We start from the raw sequence: 24569 nt of genomic DNA, 5'->3' as shown, positions 1-24569 counted from the left end.
AATTCAGTCGTTTTTAGTATATGCACAGTGTCGTGCAGCCATCATCATCTAGTTTTGGAACATTTTCATCCCCAAAATGAGACCTAATACCTGTTAGCAGTCACTCACCATTCTCCCTTCCCTTTAGCCACTAGCAACCACTAATCTGCTTTCTCTCTCTGGATTTGTCTATTCTAGACATTTCTGGAATCATTCAATATGTGGCCTTTTGCAACTGGCTTCTTTCACTTAGCATAATGTTTTTAAGGTTCATCCACGTTAAAGGATGTATCAGTACTTCATTCCTTTTTATGGTTGAATAATATTCCATTGAACGGGTGGATACACACAGCATTTTATTATCCAGTCTTCAGTTGACGGGCATTTAGTTTGTTCCTATTTTTTGCTTCTTATGATTATGCTGTTGTGAACATTTTGTGTGTGTACTTAGGAGTGGAATTGTAGGTTACATGTTACATCTATTTTTAACTATCTGAGAAAATGCCAAATTTTGTTCCAAAGCAGCTGTACCATTTTACTTTCCCAGTAGCAGGGTATGAGGGTCCCAGTTTCTACACATCCTCACTGTCACTTGTCTTTTTGATTATAAGTTTGTCTTTTTTATTATAGTCATCTGTTTAGTTCGTAAAAGTTGCTGCAATGCGATATACCAGAAACGGAAAGGCTTTTGAAAAGGGGATTTATTAAGTTGCATGTTTACAGTTCTAAGTGTGAAAATGTCCATATTAAGGCAAGTTTATAAAAATATCCAAACTAAGGCAACCAGGGAAAGATACCTTGGTTCAAGAAGGCAGATGACATTTGGGTTTCTCTCTTAGCTGGAAAGGCACATGGTGACATCTGCTAGCTTTCTGTCCAGGCTTCTTCAGTGGCTTCCTGGGGGGTGTTTTCTTTATGCATCACTGAAGGTCTCTGGCTGTGTGGGGTCCATTGGCTCTGTTGGCTCTGAGCTTTTTCTAAAATGGTTCCCTCTTAAAGGGCTCCAGTAAGCAAGCCCATCTTGAATGGGTGGAGACACATCTCCATGAAACCATCTAATCAAAAGTTACCACCCACAATTGGGTGAGTCACATCTCCATGGAAATAGTAAAAAAGATCCCACCCAGCAATATTGAACAAGGATGAAAGGACATGGCTATTTTGGAGTACATGACAGTTTAAAACCAGCACATCATGCTAATGGGTGTGAAGTACTATCTCATTGTAAATTTGATTTGTGTTTCCCAAATGACTAACGGTGAGATGTTACATATCAGTAAGAACAACCACATAAATGTATTTAGTATTTTTCTTATGTGTTTACCAAAATGCATTTCACAGGAAAAATCAATTTCATCAACTATCCCCTTTTCCACCCTGAAAGATGTTACAACACTTCTATTATGAAGAACATGGCTTGGAAATTGCTGACATGTATGGTGATGTTATGCCTAAAATCAGTGAGGAGGTTTTGCTAGTGTGAAGACTTGATTAGGAGAATAATGGTAATATTTGCTCAGTGCTTACAGTTTATACAAGTGCTTTCGCAATGAGCCTCCCGGTGACCTAGGAAGCTCCCCCAGCTCATGGGGAGGGGGCCGTGTGCCTGTGCTTTGGGAAGCAGGAGGCACTACAGGATGGAGCCATCCATGCCTGCACCAAGGAATGTTGGGTGTGCAGATAAGGAGTATACTTTGCTCATGACAACTTCATAATAGGTGTCCTCCTCCTGCCATGTTTCCCTAAATAAATACATTGAATCCAAACAAAAGCAGTGTTTGCTACCAGTGTAGCTTCAGTCTCCTCAGCCTCACAAGCACTGCAGAATCACCGAGCACTGGAACAGGAAGGAAACCCGGGAGGCCTCTGGGTGCAGCGTCCTCCCGATGAGCTGGCAGACCGGGGGTGGGGTGGAGTGAAGTGGGTGGGTGGGGCAGCGATTTACTAAGCGTCATACAGAGCTGGAGTTCACCAGCCCGGGCTCTTCACTCTTCTGTTTCAGGTTTGCTGTTACCAGCAGCCTCGGGTTCCATTTGGAAGGGTGGCTTGAGATCTGGTTCACCTTGAACCCACAGCGGAGCGGACAAGGGTGTGGGGGTCCGTCTCCATCCGTCCCAGTCGCTTAGTGAGGGCCCCACCCCTCGGTCCCCCCCACGGATCTTTCTGGCTGGGGAGGGGAGGCACGGTTCTGACCACCAGGTGGCCGAATCCCTGTGTTTGACCCTGACCCAGTCCTCTTCCTGGGGCCGCAGGGAGGAGGTACTGTGTGCGGCGTTGGGAGTAGGTAAATTCCTCGGAGGGAAGCCGCGTTTTTTTCTCTGCCTCAGAGTGGGTTGGAGCAACCTTCCGGGCTGAAGTCCCCGCCAGGGCCTCCCGGATGGCTGGGAGGAGGAGCTGCGGAGTGCAGCCCCCGCCCCGGCGCCGGCTTACCCCGCCCTTCCTGCTTCCTCCGGGCCCGGCGGGCAGCTGGGGAGGGCTTGGCCTCGACCGGCACCTCCCGCCTCTGCGGACGGGCGAGCCGGGCGCAATGCTCAGCGTGACCGCTGGGGGGCGCCGCCGCACCGCGTTCGCTCGGCGGGATCCCGACGCCCCGGAGGCCCGGCCCGCGAGGTGAGCTGCTACCGCCCTGGCAAGCTCGAAGCCAGCGCCGTCTTGTTTTTGTTCTCTTCGAGGTCACCCCCTCCTTTTTTTTTAGAAAAGAAAACTGAAATGAAAGGAGTCTGGGTGGCCGTTGTGGGCGGTCATTTCCTTCCCGCGCTCGCTGTAAACCTGCTTTGATGAGGCTCTTTGGAAAAAGGCGGATGAAAAATAAACCGAATGGTTGGATCGTCGACGGAGAGGCTTCCCGAGCTTCCCGGCGGCGCGGTTGGAGGGACGAGTGTGGACGTGGGAAGGGCTGCGTCCCTGCATCCCGAGTCCGCTCGCGGGGCCCTGCGGCCCCAGCCTGGTGTGCTTTCCTTGAGGGACTTCCCGGGGCGCGTCACAGCACGGCCTGCCCTCCTCCCTCCGGGCGGGAGAATTGCCCTCCAACTCTGGGGATTGTGTCATTTGGAACTCCGTGTAAGTGGGCCGCAGGCAGTGGGAAGGGTTTGCGCTGTGGGCTTCAGGTATCCTGGCACTTGGTGGGAAGCCGGACAGACGGTGGCAGAAGCCCCAGCCGTCTCCAGCCTCTGCGAGGCAGGCGTGTTGGGACGTGTGGGTGCTGGTTCTCCTCTAGTCCTTGTGGTCATGTGACTTTGAGAGTTGCTTAGTTACGTGGAGCCTCAATGTCCTCAGCTGTCAAATGGGCTCGGAGCTCCGCCTCACAGGCTTATCCCTTGCATGGGATGAGCCATGTCGTGGCCCATGTTATAACTGGAGCCAGGCAGAAGAGTCTCACTCACTGAGATGTCAGCTCCCTCAGTCTGTTTCTGGCTGAGGAGGGGGAACACCAGCCACACCAGTCACCACTGGACAGGCTAAGAGAGCTAGGCTTCCAGTATTTGCCGTCCTCTGGGGCCTAGGAAGGGTGTCCCTGCTTTCCTTCCTCACAACGCTTTCTCTGTTCAGGGCACTCGGCTTTGGCTTCTGGATCACTCGTGCTCACCGATGGGTGGTTGAGGACCTGCAGGGACAACCAGGGTCAACACCTGCCCCCAGACCTTTTAGTGGGGGCTTTGGCCCTGGAGGCAGCTCCTTATACCCCAACACTGTTTTCAGGTATATGCTCTGACCAGCTGAACCAGGCCATGTCAGCTGGCAGACAGCCTGCAGTTAGCTTTATGTGTTTTAAATTAAACTCATTCATTTATTGTTTATTGGGAGTGATTACTGTTAAGCAGCCCTGATTAAGTGATTCCGCTGGTGGGACTGAGTGTGCGGGAGGCTGGCCTTCTCTGCCCAGCTCAGGCCAGGCCCTGGTCAGGAGCACTGTGCTCTGTCCCTCCTCTCCCTCTCCTGGGTTCTGTTGTGGAAATGCTCTCCTCCTCAGGGGATCTTACAGCTCTTCTTTCCTCAGAGTCTGTTATGTGTTTGCCAGGGAGATATTCCAGGAGTTTGTGGCCTTGTGGGAAGAGCATAACTCTGGAGCCTGAGACCTGGGCTCATGGCCAGTCTGTGACTTGGGGACAGTGTGGCCGTTCACCCTGGAGGTAACCTCTCTGAGCCTTCATCCCCTCATATGTGACCAGGGGACATGCCAACATTACAGGTGAGCATGCTGTAAAAATGAGGCAGTGTGGGGCCTGGCACAGGACAAGTGGTTAACAAATGGTGGGTGTGTCAGGAATGGGGACACTTATCGTTCTAGAAGGCAGGATGCTTGCTTATTCAGTCAGAGGGCAGGGGAGCTAGACTGCAAAACAGTATTCTGCCCAATTTATTCCAGTGTCCTCATGCTCTTTCAAGTTTTCCTCAGTTCCCCAAACAAAGTGCTCTTTCCAGCTCTGACCCTCCCAGCATCTCCTCATTCCCACCCCTTGACAATGCACTGGTTGCCCTAATCCGAAAACACCAAACACTGTGGCCTCACTTGATGCTCAGTTGCATTTATACTCTCTGTAGTGCTAGCAGGAAGAGGACTGTATCTTTTTTTATTTAATTTTTTAATTAAAAAAATGTATACCAACAAACAAACGCAAACATTCTTAACTTTTGATCATTCCGTTCTACATGTATAATCAGTAATTCACAATATCATATAGTTGCATATTCATTATCATGATCATTTCTTTGAACATTTATATCGATTCAGAAAAAGAAATAAAAAGACAACAGAAAAAAATTCATACATACCATACGCCTTACCCCTCCCTTTCATTGATCACTAGCATTTCAATCTAAATTTATTTTGACCTTTGTTCCCCCTATTATTTATTTTTATTCCATTTGTTTTACTCTTCTGTTGATAAGGTAGGTAAAAGGAGCATCAGACACAAGGTTTTCACAATTACACAGTCACATTGTGAAAGCTATATCATCATACAGTCATCTTCAAGAAACATGGCTACTGGAACACAGCTCTGCATTTTCAGGCAGTTCCCTCCAGCCTCTCCATTATATCTTTTTTTTTAAAACTTTTGATCATTCTGTTCTCTATATATAATCCCTAATTCACAATATCATTACATAGTTCCATATTCATCATCATGATCATTTCTTGGAACGTTTGCATCTATTCAGAAAAAAATAAAAAGAAAAGAGAAAAAAATTCATATGTAACATTGCCCCCCACCCCTCCCCCTCACCGATCCCGAGCATTTCATTCTGAATTTATTTTAACATTTGTTTCCCCTATTATTTATCTTTATTCCATATGTTTTACTCGTCTGTTGATAAGGTAGATAAACAGAGCATCAGACACAAGACTTTCACAATCACACTGTCACATTGTGAAAGCTTTATCATTATACAGTCTTCTTCAAGAAACATGGCTACTGAAACAGCTCCACATTTTCAGGCTGTTCCCTCCAGGCTCTCCACTACATCTTGACTACCAAGGTGATACCTATTTAATGCATAAGAATAACCTCCAGGATAACCTCTTGACTCTGTTTGGAATCTCTCTGCCATTAACACTTTATTTTGTCTCATTTCACTCTTCCCCCTTTTGATCGAGAAGGTTTTCTCAATCCCTTGATGCTGAGTCTCACCTCATTCTAGGGTTTCTGTCCCGTGTTGCCGGGAAGGTCCACACCCCTGGGAGTCATGGCCCATGTAGACAGGGGAAGAGCATTGAGTTTGCTTGTTGTGTTGGCTGGAGAGAGAGAGGCCACATCTGAGCAACAAAAGAGGTTCTCTTGGGGGTGACTCTTAGGCCTAATTTTAAGTAGGCTTGACCTATCCTTTGTGGGGTAAAGTTTCATATGAACAAACCCCAAGATTGGGGGCTCAACCTGTTGCTTTGGCTGTCCTCGCTGCTGTGAGAATATCAAGAATTCAACTTGGGAAAGTTGAATTTTCCCCTTTCTCACCAAAAAAGACTTTGCAAATACTTTTTTATTCACTGTTCAAATCACTCTGGGATTTATTGGGACATCACTCTGGACAAACCAACAAAATCTCATACCCTAATCAAGGTTCCATACTTATGGTGTTCAATTAAGCTGTCTACATAAGTTGTATTAGGAGATGCACTAGTCAAAATTTAAATTTTATACCAAATAAACATTTTTTGCTTTAGTCTCGCATGTAAGTTAAAATTTTAAAAATTAATTACCATCTGTTTTCAACACCCTGCAATAATGACATTCCTTTGTTCTTCCTCATGCAAAAACATTTTTTAAATTTGTAAATTGAGTCACTATCATTATACACTCTAGGCATTCCTAGATTATACCATCTTAGTCTTTATCGTCTATCTTTCTGATTTCATTTGTTCCCCCAACCTTCCTCCCTCTATCATTCTCACATTCAGTGTTTTCACATAATTGTATTATAGTTAGGTAGTATTGTGCTATCCATTTTTGAGTTTTTACAATAAGTCCTGTTGTACACTCTGTATCCCTTAGGCCCCAATTACCCAATATCTTACCCTATTTCTATCTCCTGATGGTCTCTGTTACCAACGAAATTCTCCAAGTTTATTCACTAATGTCAGTTCATATCAGTGAGACCATACAGTATTTGTCCTTTTGTTTCTGGCTAATCTCACTCAACAAATTGTCCTTAAGGTCCTACCGTGTTGTTATATACTTCATAACTTTATTCTGTCTTACAACTGCATAATATTCCATCGTATGTATATACCACAGTTTGTTTAGCCACTCCTCTGTTGATGGACATTTTGGCTGTTTCTATCTCTTCGCAATTGTAAATAATGCTGCTATAAATATTGGTGTGCAAATATCCGTTTGTGTCCTTGCCCTCATGTCCTGTGAGTAGGTACCTAGCAATGGTATTGCTGGGTCATATGGCAATTCTATATTTAGCTTTTTGAGGAACCACAAAACAGCCTTCCACAGCAGTTGTACCATTTTGACATTCCCACCAACAGTGGATAAGTGTGCCTCTTTCTCCACATCCTCTCTAGCACTTGTCATTTTCTGTTTTATTCATAATGGCCATTCTGGTGGGTGTGAGATGATATCTCATTGTGGTTTTAATTTGCATTTCTCTAATAGCCAGGGAAGTTGAGCATCTTTTCATGTGCCTTTTGGCCATTTATATTTCCTCTTTTGAGAAGTGTCTGTTCAAGTCTTTTTCCCCATTTTGTAATTGGATTGGCTGTCTTTTTGTTGTTGAGTTGAACAATCTCTTTATAAATTCTGGATACTAGACCTTTATCTGATATATCGTTTCCAAATATTGTCTCCCATTGCGTAGACTGTCTTTTTGACAAAGTTCTTTGATGTGCAAAAGTGTTTAATTTTGAGGAGTTCCCATTTATTTATTTCTTCAATGCTCTTGCTTTGGGTGTAAGGTCTAGGAAACCACCTCTTAGTATAAGATTTATAAGATATTTCCCTACATTTTCTTCTAACATTTTTATGGTCTTAGATCAAATGTTTAGGTCTTTGATTCATTTTGTGTTAATTTTTGTATAGAGTGTGAGATATGGATCCTCTTTCATTCTTTTGCATATGGATATCCATCTTTTGCATATGGATCTCCATTTATTGAAGAGACTGTTCTGTTCCAGGTGAGTTGGCTTGACTGCCTTATCAAAGATCAATTGTCCATAGATGAGTGGGTCTATATTTGATCACTGTGTTCTATTCCATTGGTCAGTATATCTATCTTTATGACAGTACCATGCTCTTTTGAACACTGTAGCTTCATAATACGCCTTAAAGTCAGGTAGTGTGAGACCTCCGACTAAATTTTTTTTCTCAGTATACTTTTAGCTCTTTAGGGGTACCCTGCCCTTCCAGATAAATTTGGTTATTGTTTTTTTCTATTTCTGAAAAGTAAGTTGTTCGGATTTTAATTGGTATTGCACTGAATCTGTAAATCAATTTAGGTAGAATTGACATCTTAACTATATTTAGTCTTCCAGTCCATGAACACGGTATGCCCTTCCATCTATTTAGGTTTTCTGTGATTTCTTTTAACAATTTCTTATAGTTTTCTTTGCATAGGTTTTTTGTCTCTTTAGTTAAATTTATTCCTAAATATTTTATTCTTTTGGTTGCAATTGTAAATGGAATTTTTTTCTTGATTTCCCCTTCAGATTGTTCATTACCAGCATATAGAAACACTGCAGATTTTTGAGTGTTGATCTTGTAACCTGCCACTTTGCTGTACTCATTTATTAGCTCTAGTAGTTTTGCTGTGGATTTTTTGGGGTTTTCGACATATAGTACCATATCATCTGCAAACAGTGAGAGTTTTACTTCTTCCTTTCCAATTTTGGTGCCTTGTATTTCTTTTCCTTGTCTAATTGCTCTGGCTAGAACTTCCAACACAGTTTGGATAACAGTGGTGATAGTGGACATCCTTGTCTTGTTCCTGATCTTAGAGGGAAAGTTTACAGTTTTTTCCCCATTGAGGATGATGTTAGCTGTGGGTTTTTCATATATTCCCTTTATTGTGTCGAGGAAGTTCCCTTCTATTCCTATCCTTTGAAGTGTTTTCAACAGGAAAGGGTGTTAAATTTTGTCAGATGCCTTTTCTGCATCAATTGAGATGATCATGTGGTTTTTCTGCTTTGATTTGTTGATATGGCTTATTACAATAATTGATTTTCTTATGTTGAACCATCCTTGCATACCTGGGATGAATCTTACTTGGTCATGATGTATAATTCTTTTAATGTGTTGCTGGATTTGATTTGCAAGAATTTTGTTGAGGATTTTTGCATCTGTATTCATTAGAGAGATTGGTCTGTAGTTTTTCTTTTTTGTAATATCTTTGTCTGGTTTTGCTATGAGGGTGATGTTGGCTTCACAGAATGAATTAGGTAGGTTTCCCTTGAGCAGGATTTGTACTAATTATTTCTGGAATGTTTGGTAGAATTCACCTGTGAAGCCATCTGGTCCTGGGCTTTTCTTTTTGGGGAGCTTCTTAATGACTGATTCAATTTCTTTACTTGTGATTGGTTTGTTGAGGTCATCTGTTTCTTCTCAAGTCAATGTTGGTTGTTCATCCCTTTCTAGAAAGTTGTCCATTTCATCTACATTGTTGAATTTAATAGCATGAGGTTGTTCATAGTATCCTTTCATTACTTCCTTTATTTCTGCAGGGTTAGTGGTTATGTCTCCTCTTCCATTTCTGATTTTATTTATTTGCATCCTCTCTCTTCTTCTTTTTGTCAACCTTGCTAAGGATCCATCAATCTTATTGATTTTCTCATAGAACCAACTTCTGGTTTTGTTGATTTTCTCAATTGTTTTCATGTTCTCAATTTCATTTATTTCTGTTCTAATCTTCATTATTTCTTTCCTTTTGCTTGCTTTGGGGTTAGTTTGCTGTTCTTTCTCTAGTTCTTCCAAGTGGACAGTTAATTCCTCGAATTTTGCCCTTTCTTCTTTTTTGATATAGGCATTTACGGCAATAAATTTCCCTCTTAGCACTGCCTTTACTACATCCATAAGTTTTGATATGTTGTGTTTTTATTTTCATTTGCCTCGAGATATTTACTGATTTCTCTTGTAATTTCTACCTTGACCACTAGTTGTGTAAGAGTGTGTTGCTGAGCCTTCATATATTTGTGAATTTTCTGGCACTCTGTCTATTATTGATTTTCGGCTTCATTCCTTTATGATCTGAGAAAGTATTTTGTATGATTTCAATCTTTTAAAATTTATTGAGACTTGCTTTGTGACCCTTGCATATGGTCTATCCTTGAGAATGATCCATGAGCACTTGAGAAAAAGGTGTATCCTGCTGTTGTAGGGTGTAATGCTCTATAAATGTTTGTTAAGTCTAGCTCATTTATTGTGTTATTCAAATTCTCTGTTTCTTTATTGATCCTCTGTCTAGATGTTCTGTCCATGGATGAGAGTGTGGAATTGAAGTCTCTAACTATTATGGTGGATGTGTCTATTTCTCTTTTCAGTGTTTGCCTCATGTATTTTGGAGCATTCTGGCTCAGTACATAAATATTTATGATTGTTATGTCTTCTTGTTGAATTGTTCCTTTTATTAATACATAGTGTCCTTCTTTGTCTCTTTTAACTGTTTTACATTTGAAGTCTAATTTGTTGGATATAAGTATAGCTGCTCCTGCTGTTTTCTGATAGTTATTTGCATGAAATATCTTTTCCCAGCCTTTCACTTTCAACCTTTGTTTATCCTTGGGTCTAAGATGTGTTTCCTGTAGACAACATATAGATGGGTCCTGTTTTTTAATCCATTCTGCCATTCTATGTCTTTTGATTGGGGATTTTAATCCATTAACATTTAATGTTATTAATGTATGGGCAGTACTTTCTTCTACCATTTTGCCTTTTGGATTTTATATGTCATATCTAATTTTTCTTCTTTTTACCTTTACTGATAATCTTCATTTCTACACTCTTCTCCACACCTCTCTCTCCTGTCATTTTGTAACTGCCTATAGTGCTCCCTCTAGTATTTCTTGTAGAGCCAGTCTCTTGGTTACAAATTCTCTCGGTGATTTTTTTGTCTGAAAATGTTTTAATTTCCCCCACATTTTAGAAGGACAATTTGCTGGATATAGAATTCTTGGGTGGCAGTTTTTCTCTTTTAGTAATCTAAAAATATCATCCCACTGTCTTCTCGCCTCCATGGTTTCTGCTGAGAAATCTATGCATAGTCTTATTGGGTTTCCCTTGTATGTGATGGATTGCTTTTCTCTTGCTGCTTTCAAGATTCTTGCTTTCTCTTTGACATTTGACATTCTGAGGAGTAAGTGTCTTGGATAATGTCTATTTGGACCTATTCTCTTTGGGGTACGCTGCACTTCTTGGATCTGTAATTTTAAGTCTTTCATAAGAGTTGGGAAATTTACAGTGATAATTTCCTCCATTAGTTTTTCTCCTCCTTTTCCCTTCTCTTCTCCTTCTGGATACCCACAACACATATATTCATGTGCTTCATATTGTCATTCAATTCTCTGAGTCCCTGCTCATATGTTTACATTCTTTTACCTATATTTTCTTTTGCTTGTCAGATTTCAGTTGTTCCATCCTTCAGTTCACTAATCCTGGGTCTTCTGCCTCTTGAAATCTAACTTTGTAGGTTTCCATTGTTTTTTTCACCTCTTCTACCATGCCTTTCATTCCCATAAATTCTGTGGTTTGTTTTTTCAGACTTTCGATTTCTTCTTTTTGTTCATTCCTTGCTTCTTTATATCCTCCCTCAATTCATTGATTTGATTTTTGTTGAGGTTTTCCATGTCTGTTCGAACATTCTGAATTAATTGTTTTAACTCCTGTATCTCATTTGAATTTTTGGTTTGTTACTTGGACTGGGCCTTATCTTCAATTTTCCTAGTGTGATTCATTATTTTTTGCTGGTGCCTAGGCATTTAATTACCTTAATTAGTTTATTCCAGAGATTGTTTTCACTTCTTTTATGTACGATTTTCTTGCTGGATGAATCTGTTGTCTATTTGTTCTTTGACATTCAATTCAGATTATTCTGGACCTCTAGCTTACGTTTTGTTTAACAGAGCAGAATTTTTCAGTTTTTGTTTTCTTGTTTCTTTCCCTGCTTGAATGGTGCCTTTCTCCCCCCACCCTTAGGAGGGTCTACGTAGGTATTATAGACCCCAGCCGGATTTTCCCAGACCAAACTGGCCTCGTGTCAGGAGGAAAGAGTCACCTGCGTCGGTTTTCCCTGAGGGTGAGACCCAGCAGGTAGACAGACTTTCCTGTGAAGTCTCTGGACTCTGTTTTTCTTATCCTGCCCAGTATATGGCGCTTGTCTGCCTGCAGGTCCCAGCAGCGTAAGATGATGCGGCGGTACCTTTAACTTTGGCTGGGGGCGTGGTGGAGACAGAGGAGAGGTTGTAGGCTGGTTTTAATGGCTTCAAGTTACCAAGCCCTGGTGTCTGAATTCCTTGAGGGAGGGATTCCACCTGGGTGGGGCTTCACCCCTCCCCTGGGGAAGGCACAGGCTCCAGACAAGCTCTCAAACAAGCTTGTTTCTGCCTATGCCTGGGGCAGTTGCAGCCTGAGAAGCCCTGCCACTGTATCCAGAGGCAGTCAGGCCTTTGTAGAAACACAGCCACAAAACCTTCTGTTTCTCTTTTTTTCTTTTTCCGTCAGCCCTGTCCACTCAGTGCCAGGGCAAAGATCAGCAACCTCCGTTTTGACCAGGTTCACCTGATCTGGGGCCTATTTTTAGTAGTCAGAATTTGTTAATCAATTCCACAATTGGCATTTGGTTGGGGTCAGACCCTGCTGCTGGTAAAGTCCCTTTCCTTTCCCTCTGGGAAGTAGCCTGTTGGGGAGGGGTGCCGGCCGCGGCGGCTTGGGGAACTCACGGTTCTGGGGGGCCTTGCAGCTGGTCCAGCTGGTCCAGATTGGGGTACGCTGTGTTTCTGGTCACTGACGTGGCCCCGGGAGCTGATCTACACTGTTCCTGGTTATTTAGTAGTTGCTCTGGAGGACGAACTGAATCCCACACCTTGCTAAGCTGCCATCTTGGCCAGAGGCCTGTGTTTCCCTCTCCCTTTTCACACTGTGCCTAGCCCGTGCCTAGCCTGTGGCAGAGGCTCAGCGAATGCTAGTCACCCTGAGGTTCTGACTCGGCCTGTGTTCCCAGGCTGGGGCTGCTATTTCTTATCAAGATGGTAAAGCCGGAGCCTCTGTGTTTTCTAGTTTTGTGAATGAAACATAAGTGATCCTGTTTCACCTTCCAGAGGAGGAAGTTTTCTCTGTGAATATTCCTGGGTTTCCAGAAGTTTCCAATTCAAATCTATTTATAGTAAACTGTGAGCATTTTTGATGTATTGTTTGCTTCTTCCTAATGGCTTTTTATTTGTTTTCTTGGTCTGATTGCACACTCCAGTTGTTCACCGTCTTCTTTTGAAATTCAGCCAAGTATCAACTTGAGATGATTAAAAAAGACCAGGTTGCTGGGGAGACCCATATATACCCAGCTAGGGCCCATGCTTACCCCAAGCCCCTGCTTCGAGCCCGATATCTCGGTGGGTCTTGGACCTTGTCCTCTGTGCCTCCTACCCCCTGAGTGCTGTGAGGGGCCCTGCTCTTGCCAGATCATTGCAGCAGTCCAGGACGTGGGCCCTGTGAGACCTGCCCAGATGGTCTGGCTCCTTGAATATGGGTCATTGTGGGATTCTAGAGGGGCTGCATTGGCCCTGGCAGGTGGACAGGTGGATTAGTAATTTGTTGTAAGAACTTGTACAGGTGTAGGCATAGTGCAAGTCTTGCTCAGGGTGCCCCACGCCATCTGCTATCTGGGGGGAGGCGGGAGAGGAAGGCAGAGGGGAGGAGGTTCCTTCAGGTGTGCCTGGGGCTGCCTTGTAAGGATGGAGGGACTGCCTAGGGCAGCAACTTTGCTTTGAGGATGCTCATCCACTATAAATTGATTGGATGTGACCCTTTTGTTTTAGTTTGCTAAGGCTGCTGGAATGCACTACACCAAAGACAGACTGGCTTTAAAAAAAAATTTTTTTTTTTATTGTATAATATAATATATATACAAAGCAAAGAAAGAAAAAAGCAGTAGTTTTCAAAGCACTCTTCAACAAATAGTTACAGGACAGATCCCATAATTTGTCATGGGCTACCATAACATCCTCTCAGATTTTTCCTTCTAGCTGCTCCAGAATATAGGAGGCTAGAAGTAATATACATTTTTAGCATCATAATCAGCTTTTCTTTTTTGTGAAAAATAATATACAAAAAAAGCAATAAATTTCAAAGCCTATTACCACATTACTTGTAGAACATATTTCAGAGTTTGGTATGGGTTACAATTTCACAATTTTAGGTTTTTACTTCTAGCTGCACTGAGATACTGGAGACTAAAAGAAATGTCATTATATTTCAGCAATCATATTTGTTTGTTAAACCCTACCTTCTCTGTAGAAATCCGCCATCACTTTTGATCTTCCTCCCACTCTTTAGGGGTATTCGGGCTATGCCTATTCTAACATTTTCATGTTGAAAGGGGCTGTCAGTAATATGGGGTAGGGAGATGGGTCTAGCTGATGCTCTGGAGAGGTTGGCTCCTCTAGGTTTCAGGACTTATCTTGTCCAGGGACCCATCTGAAGGTTGTAGGTTTCTGGAAAGTTACCCTAGTGCATAAAATCTTTGTAGAATCTTATATAATGCCCCAGGTGTTCTTTAGGATTGGCTGGAATGGTTTTGGGTGGGGTTTGACAAGTTATAATAGGTAGCAGTGTTTAACTGAAGCTTGTGTAAGTGTGACCTCCAGAGTAGTCTCTCGACTCTGTTTGAATTCTCTCAGCTGCTGATACTTTACTTGTTTCGCTTCTTTTCCTCCTTTTGGTTAGAATAACATTGCTGACCCCATGGTGCCAGGGTCAGACTCACCTCTTGGGGTCATCTCCTATGCCACCAGAGAGACATTGATTACCTGGATTAGACTGGCTTTTATAAAGGAACTTATTTAGTTGCAAATTTACAGTTCCTTGGAGGAAAGTCAGCTGGATTTCCTCCAGCTTTCTCTGTCACATGGAAAGGCACATGGCAACATCTGCTGGCCTTCTCTCCAGCTTCTGGGTTCAAACAGCTTTCCCAGGGGCGACTCCTTTCTACATCTCCAAAACATTAGGTCTCAGCTGTCTTGAGCTGAGTTGTGCTGGGCTATACTGAGCTGTTTCTCTCTTCTGACTTCTTTTAAGCCTCACTCATTGTGGAAGGCACTCCCCTTAGCCACCTGCAGATGTAATAAGCCATAGATGAATTTCACATGTTGATGACTTCAGTCCATAGCAACAGACCTGTACACCATCACCTGGCCAGGTTGACACCTGAACCTAACTGCTACAGCATTCACCCTTTGTCAACTTGGCAGCTATACACATCATCTTAAACAGTACTTAATCTCTAAATAGAAAACAGTAACAGACATTTTATTCACCTAATAATGCTCATCTGTTCTGCGTACAGCACATTAAGTCTTTCCATATACAAAATACACTCATTTTATCACAATATCACAAACCATTTCAGTAATAATACTCAAAAATAGTTCACAATCTCATTGAAGTCAGTCTGTCTTAAGGCAAAATTCTCCACTGGCTATGAACCTGTGAACTTAAGAGCAATTTATCTGTTTCTGGTATACAGAGAAGAACAGTCATATGATAAATGATCCCATTGCCATAGGGATAGATTGTAAGGAAAATGAGTCACTGGACCTAAAAAAATTCTGAGAACCTGCAGGGCAAACTCCATTAGATTTCAAAGTCTCAGAGTCATTCATGCTTTCCTCTGGCTTTCTCTGTCACAGGGCAAGGCACACAGTGATATCTGCTGGCCTTCTTTCCTGACATCTGAGTTCAAATGGCTTTTCCCAGGGTGATTCCTTTCTGCCTCTCCAAAATGTGTGGATCTGAGCCAGCTCTGAGCTGAGTTGTGCGAGTGCTAAGCTGTTTTCTTGCTCTTCTGACTTCTCCTTTTAATCCTCATTCATTGTGACACCCCTTAGCCATCTGCAGTTGTAATCAGCCATAGATGAATTTCACATGCTGATGATTTTAGGCCATAGCAGCAGAACAACTGGGCACCATCACCTGGCCAAGTTGATACCTGAACCTAACTACTACATCTTCCATCTGATACAGGAGGAAACTGAGTCAGTGGGGGCAACAGACTGGTTCTGCCTCCTGTACCTGGCTGACCCAGAAGACTTTAACAAGATTCTGAAGCTGGGAATGCTCTGTGAGAGCTGGGGTCTCTCCAGAAGTGTGCCTAGGATGCCCCATGCTTGCTGCTTGCTGGGTCCTTGTACACGGCTCCTTTTTGCCTTGTCGGCAGGTGGAGGGCCCACCTGATGGCATGCAGAGGGCAGGGAAATGCCAGAGCCTGTTCACAGCAGATCTTTCATTCCTCCTTCAGTATATGTGGGATCTTATGGGACTGATATTCAGAGCCTCCCCTCCCTCATGTGGCAGCAGGTCACATGAAGTCAAGGCTGGAGGGCAGCTGAAAAGGCCATGTAGTTCAGGCCCTTCAGGATACCTGTGAGGAGACTGCGGCCCAGAGAGGCCAAGTGACTTGCCCAAGGCCACACAGCCAGTTAGTGGACAAGGGGGTCTGGGATGCAGGTCTCCTGTTGTCCCTTTCAGATTTCCTGCCCTCACTGTTTCCCTGTCTTTTTCCCCTGCCTGCTTTTACTTTTGTTTGTTCCTGGAACCAGTTCTGTGTTCTTGTCTTCTGTTTTTGTTCCTAGCCTCACAGATTTTTTGGATCTCACCCACCTGTGACTGCCTGCATCCACCTGTGTTTTGTATACATCAAATGGCTTTGATTCACATGCCACTGAGTGCTGCTCCAGAAGGAAGCTGAGTGGGCCTCCTCGGATGCAGGCTCCAGAGCCACTCAGAAAGGCTGTCCTTTTGCCTGGCCCTGCTCAGCCCCCAGCCTGACCCTGGCCTCGCTGGCAGCTGAGGATAATGGTGGTGGTATAAGGAGTCCTTCTGAACTCTATGCGGCCTGGTTTTGCACTTCACCTACCCCAGCCCTGCTGTGCCCATTCCAAGGATCTCAGGGTCCCCAGGATGGGGCTCCCCATTATGTGAGGTGATCTCCACGACACACAGTAGGTGTTCTGGATGTCTCCTCCTTTTCTGCTGGCTTACCTTCTAATTCACCTTTAAGGTGCAGTATAAACACCCCTTTTTTAAGCTGGAGGCTCCATTCCCTTCTCTGAAGACCTTCTGCCTCTGCTGATCTTTCTGATGCCACTATTTCCCCCGCTGGCTGTGAGGTTGGTGCCCTTGCCAGACTGGGAGCCTTGAGGGTGGGTCCACTGCTGATTTCCCCTTTCCCTCCTGGTGCAGCCCGATGGAGGAAATGAGTATGTTGCTGGCCACCAGTGGGGCTAGTTCAGATTCCAACTCTATCCCACCCCTTTGGGAGACAGTGGGTACTCCTTTGCCTTCTCTGAACTGCTTTGTCATCTGCAAAAGGGGCATAATAATTCCACCTACCTCAAAATACTGTTGTAGGGTCTCCAGATAGGTCCCTGAAACAGATAAGTCCTGAAACCTAGAATGCCCAGCCTCTCCAGAACATCAGCTAGTTCCATCTCCCCACCTCATATTAGTGACAGCCCCTTCCAACATGAAAAAGTTTGAGTGGGCATAGCCCAAATACCTCTAAAGAGAGGGCTGGAAAGATCAAAGGTGGTGGTGGAGTTATACAGAGAAGATAGGATTTAACCAATGAATATGAATGCTGAATCATTAAGTTGATATTTCTTTTAGTCTCCAATATCTTAGAGCAGCTAGAAGTAAAAACCTAAAATTGTGAAATTGTAACCCATGTCAAACTCTGAAATATGTTCTACAACTAATTGTGGTGCTTGCTTGGAAATTTATAGCTTTTTTGTATATATGTTATTTTTCACAAAAAAAAGAAGGAAAAAAAGTTGATTGTGATGATAAATATTTAAGCCCTCTAGCCTCCTATATTCTGGAGCAGCTAGAAGGAAAAATATAAGAGGATCATACGGTAGCCCATGATAAACTCTGGGATCTGTCCTATAACTACTTGCTGAAGAGGGCTTTGAAACTATTGCTTTTTTATTTCTTTGCTTTGTATATATGTTATACTATATAATAAAAAAGTTAAAAAATAGATTAAAAAATACTGTTATAGGAATGAAATTAATGCATACAAAGGACTTTTTCATGCCCAGCACCTGGTCGGTGTCTGGTGTGAACTTAGGTGTGGCTGCCCCATGCCTTCTAAGTCCTTCCTGGTCTCTGTCTTACCCTCCCCTCTAGCACTGCAACCCCACCTGTGTCCACCCCCAAAATAACTGTCCGATGTACCTGCTCCTCACGGGTCTTCACTTGCTCATCCTGTGGGGCTCCTGGTACAAGGTCTCCTCATGCCCTCATCTGGCTTGGCAGCCACTGGCTGCCCACATACCTTATTCTATTCTCTGTAAATGCCAAGTCAGTGTGAGAGAGTGACTGAGCTCAGAGGACTCTGTTTGCAAAGCGCTGCACCCTGTGGTCCCCAGCTTTCTTACAGTGGAGAAGGAACACCCTCTCAGCTCTAGAGAATGCTCTTGAGGAGGAGACCATGATTTGGAAACACCCTAGCTGGGAGGTGGGCCTGGGCTCTGGGGGGGGGAAGAGGAGCTACTTGATAATTTGGCTGCTGACTCCTTGTTTGAGAGTGACTAACCTGTGTTCAGAGCAGGGAGGACATTGGTCACGAAGACGAGGCACTGGAGAACTGGCAAGGCTAAGTTCTGAATTATGGCCACAGTCTCAGGTCCCTTATCGTCCAGTGGGTCCAGCTGTGTCTGTGGCCTTGCTCATGGGGGGCTTGCTGGCATGGACTCCTGCAGCCAGGAAGGGGTGATGGGTAGGACATGTGGGAGCACAGGTCACCACATCCCAGCTCAGGGGCACCGTTTCTCCTGCAGTCTGCAGTGATGGCACCCCTAGGGTGGGGTGCATGCACAGCCGTCCCTGTGATGTACTGATAACATCCTTTCCTTCCATGTGCTAGTTTAAAGCAGAGCCTAGTGAGTGACTGCCTTTGTCAGTGACGAAGGGCCAGCTAAATAATTGAGTTTGGTGAGCAATATTTGCAGAGGTTGTAAGACATTATGTATGTTGGCTCTATTTCCTTGTCTATTCTTAGGACTCACCCTCAGCTCTTGCTTTGATTGGAAACATGAGCAACTGTGGTTGGTTATTTAAAAATGAGATTCTCTTAGTGAGTTGTAAGACGTTTTTAGAGCAAATGCAAAATGGAAGCATTTCTCTTCACTTAAGGCTAAAGCTCTGTCTTAAGCAGTTGGCTTTGGGAAATGAAACATGGCTTTGCTGGCTTCTGGAGTTGTGGACTTCTGAGCCCTTTTCTGTGACAGATATAGCATCTGAATTTGATTTATGGAAATCTTTGGGGGATTTGTGTAGCCTGACATATAAAAGAGAATTCTTACTGCCCCATGACAATGTTCAACTCTGAGGAACCAGTCTTCTCCCTGGGCCTTAAGGTGGAGGGAAGGTGATGAGAAAGTGGGAGATGAAAGTACTTAGAAAAGACTGAGCAGGTGGGAGCAGGCAGTGGACCCCACTGAGAGCCCTTGGTGACCTACTTTGACAAATGGTATACAATCATAAATCTATTCTGATAAACTTTTCATTCTTCCATATTCCCTTTGAACCTTTGCTTACAGACAATTTTGATATAGCTGGGTGTTTTAGTTTGTAAAAGCTGCTGGAATACAGTGTACCAGAAATGGAATGGCTTTTAAAAGGGGAATTTATTAAATTGCAAGTTTACAGTTTTAAGGCCATGAAAATGTCCAAACTAAGACATCCAGGGACAGGTACCTTGATTCAAGAAAGGCTGATGGGTCCAGAACATCTCTGTCAGCTGGGAAGGCACATGGCGACACCTGCTAGCTTTCTCTCCTCATTTCAGAAGGCTTTGCTGGGAGTGCTTTCCTTTTGCATCTCAAAAGGTCTCTGGCTATGTGGGCTCCATCAGCACTGAGCTTTTTCCCTCCTAAGGGACTGCACATGTCCATGGAAATCATCTAATCAAAAGTTACCATCCATAATTGGGTAGGTCATATCTCCCTGGAAACAATAAAAAAGACTCCACCCAGCAATACTGAATGAGGATTAAAGAGCCTGGCTTTTCTGGGGTACACGACAGTTTCAAACCAGCACACGGGACAATTTTGTTTTCTGCTCACTTCACTTTATATGGGATCTGCATGTGGTGTCACATGTCATAAACATTTTCCTCTCTTGCTGCCCTGTCTCTGATTTATTGTTTCTGTGACTATAGCATAAGATATTATCATATCTCATTTGTAAGCCATTCTGTGAGTTTCTAATTTTCTACACTATAAATAACATGCACAGAGATAACATCGAGGAGCATCTCTGTGCATATGGCTTCTTCCTTCTTTTGCATTGTTCTGGGGAACTGTTCCTTGATCTTCCCAAGAAACACTTCACTATCCTGTGCAGTCCATATTTATAAATCTGTGAAAATCAGAAGCTAGCACTAATGTTCCTCAGTGCTCACTCTTTCTTAGTTTTCCACTATAATCAGTTTTTTCTTGCTAATTTAGATTACATAGCCCCTGTTCTTTCCTCGTATGTAGGACACTATTCCTTATACATTAAAACTTTACATAATGAAATATTGTAAGAGAATAGAAATATTCAGAAAAAAACATAATAGACATCTGTGTTCCATCATATAGGTTAAAGAAATGCTAATATCTTGCTGTATTTGCTTTAGGTTTTTCTTTTTAAGGAAATAAAATATTCTAAATATAGCTGAAATCTACCCTTGTTTCTTCCCCATCACATTCCCTCTAGAGATGTCCATTATGCTGAAGCTGTTATACTTTGTGGAATTTGTGTTTCTGTATTTTTATCACATATATGTATATCTATAAATTATGCATATTATTGCTTTGTAGGTTTTAAGTAGTTACGTAAGTGTTGTCATGTTAGGTAATCTTTTGATATTCCTTTTTTTAGTCACCATTTTGAGATTTATCCATGTTGATACATGTAGGTCTTATACAGTCTCTTTTTTGGCTCTTTCTTGAATTTCTTGCTTTGAAATAATTCACAGGATAGTTGCAGAAGTTACACAAAACCTGTAGAGAGGGCAACGGTGGCTTAGTGGCAGAGTTCTTGCCTGCCACGTTAGAGATCTGGGTTTGATTCCTGGTGCCTGCCCATTTAAAAAAAAAAAATCCCAGGACTGCAATTATCACTCTCTGCTTCCTTACCCACCCCCTTCCCTGCTTTCTTTCTCACGTCTTTACCAATTTCCTTTTTTTAAAAATGATTTTTGTTGACAAATCTTCAGACATATACAGTCCACACATGGTGTACAATCAGTGGCTTACAGTCTCATCACATAGTTGTGTATTCATCACCATGACCATTTGCATCACTCCAGAAAAAGAAATAAAAAGAAAGAAGAAAAAACTCATACATACTATACCCCTTGCCCCTCCCTTTCATTGACCACTAGTATTTCTATCTACTCAATTTATTTTACCCCTTATCCCCCCTATTATTTATTTTTTTATCCATATTTTTTACCCATCTGTCCATACTCTGAATAAAAGGAGCATCAGATACAAGGTTTTCACAATCACACAGTCACATTGTAAAAGTTTTATCTTTATACAATTGCCTTCAAGAATCTAGGCTACTGGAACACAGCTCAACAGTTTCAGGTACCTCCCTCCAGCCACTCCAATACACCATGAACTACCAAGGGATATCTATGTAATGCATAAGAATAACTTCCAGGATAACCTCTTGACTCTGTTTGAAATCTCTCAGGCACTGAAACTTGATTGTCTCATTTCTCTCTTCCCGGTTTTGGTCAAGAAGACTTTCTCAGTCCCTTGATGTCAGGTCCTGATTTATCCTGGGGGTTCTGTCCCACATTGCCAGGGAGATTTACACCCCTGTTTACCCATTTCTTTTGAGTGGAAAATGTTATCTTGTAGAAAACTGATTTTTACTGTCTGAAAAATTTACCATAAGATTTAAAAAAAATGCACATAATTGAAAAAAGAGAGGCACATTAAGGAATGATTATACATACTATATAAGTATTATTTGATTTTTTTTTGGGGGGGGTGCATAGTCTGGGAATCAAACCCAGGTCTCCTGCACGAAAGGCGAGTATTCTACCATGGGACCACCCGTGCTTGCAGATGAGTGTTTTACAAAGAGCTCACTGAAAGGAATCTTTAGTAAGTGCTGAAAAAAAAAAGATAAGGAGTGAATCAGTGCATTTGTTTGTTTGCTTTTTTTTGAGCAAGTAGGTAAAAAATTTATTAAATACATGCACTTTTGCAAGTAAAGAAAGATGGAGGGTGAGAGGCAATAGGGAATGTGGGGCCATTTGCTTTTATAGATGAGCTTTTTTTTTTTTTCAAAGACGAAATGATAGTGGCTTTATTTCCCACACAAAATATTGACAATCTTCCCTCATGGCCTACTCTTAATTATTATCTGTGATACTACATAGATGGCCTACTGATCTTTAGAATTAGGGCAACACTGGACAAGCTAAGAAGGGAGCAGGGTCAAGCATCGGAATGAATTCAACTTGAGAAGAACAAACTGGCTTTGACCCCAGCCAAATCCAAAGTCCAGCCAGAGGCCCATTAGAGATAAATACAAGTTTTAGTATCACATTTACAAGGTTATGCTACTTAACACCATTAAGTGCTAATCAATCCAAATTAAAGCTAGGCATATTTCCATCACTAGTTCCAACATCACCCTATCCCATTTTTATGAAGTCTCCATGTCATAGCTCAATTCAAAATAGGGGAAAGCGTTCTTCTAAGTTTTCAGAAGGAGCCATCCTTTATCTTCTGTCCAACTCTTTCTTTATTCTGCCCTTCACCCTGAGACAAGTTAGTCTTACCAAAGAGGTAGGCTTTCTGTTGTTGTTTCATGGAAATTAGTTTTAAACAACTGCAAAGAAAGGCCATTCTCTGAGAGGTATAGATGAGTTTTATATGTTCCTCCTCCCCCTTCCTTGTTTGGGGCTCTTTCTTCTACCCTGACCTTTTCTCAGGACAGTGCCAAGTGGTAGATAGTGTATTTGGGTGGGTCTGTTGGTTTTATACTTCACCGTGGATGACCACTCAGGTGGGGGCGTTAGCTTTAGATGGGCTGGCTGCTGCTGGGTGCTTACCATAGGCAGGGTGTCTGTGCCAGCCACAGGTCCTGCTGACCTTGATTAATTGTCCTTGTTCAAGGGCACTTTCATGGTTTTCTTCTTCTCTCTCCCTGTTGTTCTAGCTTGCCTTAAATTCCCCCTCAGAGACGTCTAGCTCCTTAATCTTAAGGGGTGCTGAGGGGTGAATGCCTGTCTTCTGTAGCTGCTTCTGGCTTCTCAGGGGATGTAGACCCTGCCTGGTGGGGCACAGTACTTTCTGGCTATCTCATTTAAATTGAGAGGGGAGGAGTCAGGAGGGGTGGTTGGAATAGCTAAAAATCCTCCCATCACATTGGTTTGGTGTGAAAGGCTTCTAGTCTGGAAGAAAGAAACTTGGTGAGAAGCTTAAATATGCAAGGGCCAATTGTTAGGAGTATACAAATGAGCAAGCTTAGGAGAGGCATTAATTAAGTGAGGCTAGGGAAGAGGGAAGGAAATGACCATTTTTTTTAGGTTTAAGATGAATTCTAGTTGGGAGGGTCATTCTTGTTTAAGTGTGGAATAAGAGGGCATGTGCTACGAAGTACAAGAATGAGGCTTAGAAGGGGCTTGATTGATTGGGCTGCAACTTTGGCTGCCGTGTTAGCCCAGTTATTCCCTCAAGAGATGTTAGCATTATTTTTTCAGATGGCCCTACAATGATTGTAAGAGCACAGCATTTAAGAAATTGAGCAGCTCTTCTTTAAATTTTTTTTTTGTGTGAATTTTAACATATACAAAAAAAGCAATAAACTGCATTGCTCTAAGTACATTGTAACAAGTAGTTATAGAACAGATTTCAGAATTTGGTATTACTGGTCTACCATTTTAGGTTTTTTTTTTTTCTCTCTCCTAGCTGCTCCAAGGCACTGGAGGCTAAAAGAAATATCAGTATAGTGATTCAGCAGTCATACTTATATGTTAAATCCTATGTTCTCTGTTATCATTCCACTTTCTTCTTTGATCTTTCTCCCACTCTTTAGGGGTATTTGGGCTGATCACATTCTAACTTTTTTATGTTGGAAAGGAGTGTCACTAATATGGAATAGGGGGATGGAACTAGTTCACCATTCTGCTTCTCAGTATCTGCATCCTTCACCCACCTCCATCCATTGGGCACCATGTATAATGTCCAAAGTCAACAATCCATGCCTCACATTATCCTCACTGTATTGTACAGTCAACACTCTCATTTTTAGAAAATTTTCATTGCTTCTAAGAGAAAAATAGCCGATATACACACCCTTAACAGATAGAAAGTTCAAACCTCCCCTAAACTCTTGTCCTTTCCCCCAGTTATTTACTCCTGGCATTGCTATGGTACTGTGATGTCTTCCTTTAAACATAGCCCAAAGCATGCAATAGTACTTTTCCCCCTATATCCCTTATTGACTCTTTGTATAAGATTCATACCTTTGAATTAGTTCATGCAATAACTTAATGATATTTGCAGTGTTCATTGGTGGGATAGATGGCTCTATACAACTGCTTTCAACATGTTCAGCTTCAGAGTGGCAATATTATTTATAAACCCACTAATGACCTGCCTTCACTTCTATCCATTCCCTTACATTTAAGTTCAACCTCATTAGCTATCCGTTCACCCATCTCTAGCTTCTGTGTATCTCTAGGTCCCCTATATTCTATATTATAAGTCTCTAAGTTTACCTTTACCAAGGTCATAATAGTGAAATCATACAGTATCTTTATTTTTATGTCTGGCTTAATTCACTCAGCATTATGTCATCAAGGTTCATCCATGCTGTCATATGCTTCCGAACCTCATTTTGTCTTACTGCTACATATTCCGTTGTATG

The 24569-nt window shown here is 42.5% G+C and overlaps 1 protein-coding gene across 3 annotated transcripts in view; it reads left to right on the top strand.

Moving 5' to 3' along the window:
* XXYLT1 (xyloside xylosyltransferase 1) overlaps positions 1 to 24569 on the top strand; it is a 276716-nt gene that overhangs the window by 7064 nt on the left and 245083 nt on the right. Inside the window, exon 1 of one of the 3 annotated variants that reach the window (XM_077117925.1) lies at positions 2619 to 3039. The exons of the other annotated variants lie outside the window; for them this stretch is intronic. Within the exon in view, the coding sequence (XP_076974040.1) occupies positions 2797 to 3039 (243 nt within the window). The 5' untranslated portion in view covers positions 2619 to 2796. Of the gene's footprint in view, positions 1 to 2618; positions 3040 to 24569 lie in introns of those variants that run through there. 3 annotated transcript variants of the gene reach the window in all.

Source organism: Tamandua tetradactyla, chromosome 10 (genome assembly GCF_023851605.1).
Source record: "Tamandua tetradactyla isolate mTamTet1 chromosome 10, mTamTet1.pri, whole genome shotgun sequence".
Classification (NCBI taxonomy): Eukaryota; Metazoa; Chordata; class Mammalia; order Pilosa; family Myrmecophagidae; genus Tamandua; species Tamandua tetradactyla.
This window is presented reverse-complemented; position numbering and strand designations above follow the sequence as displayed.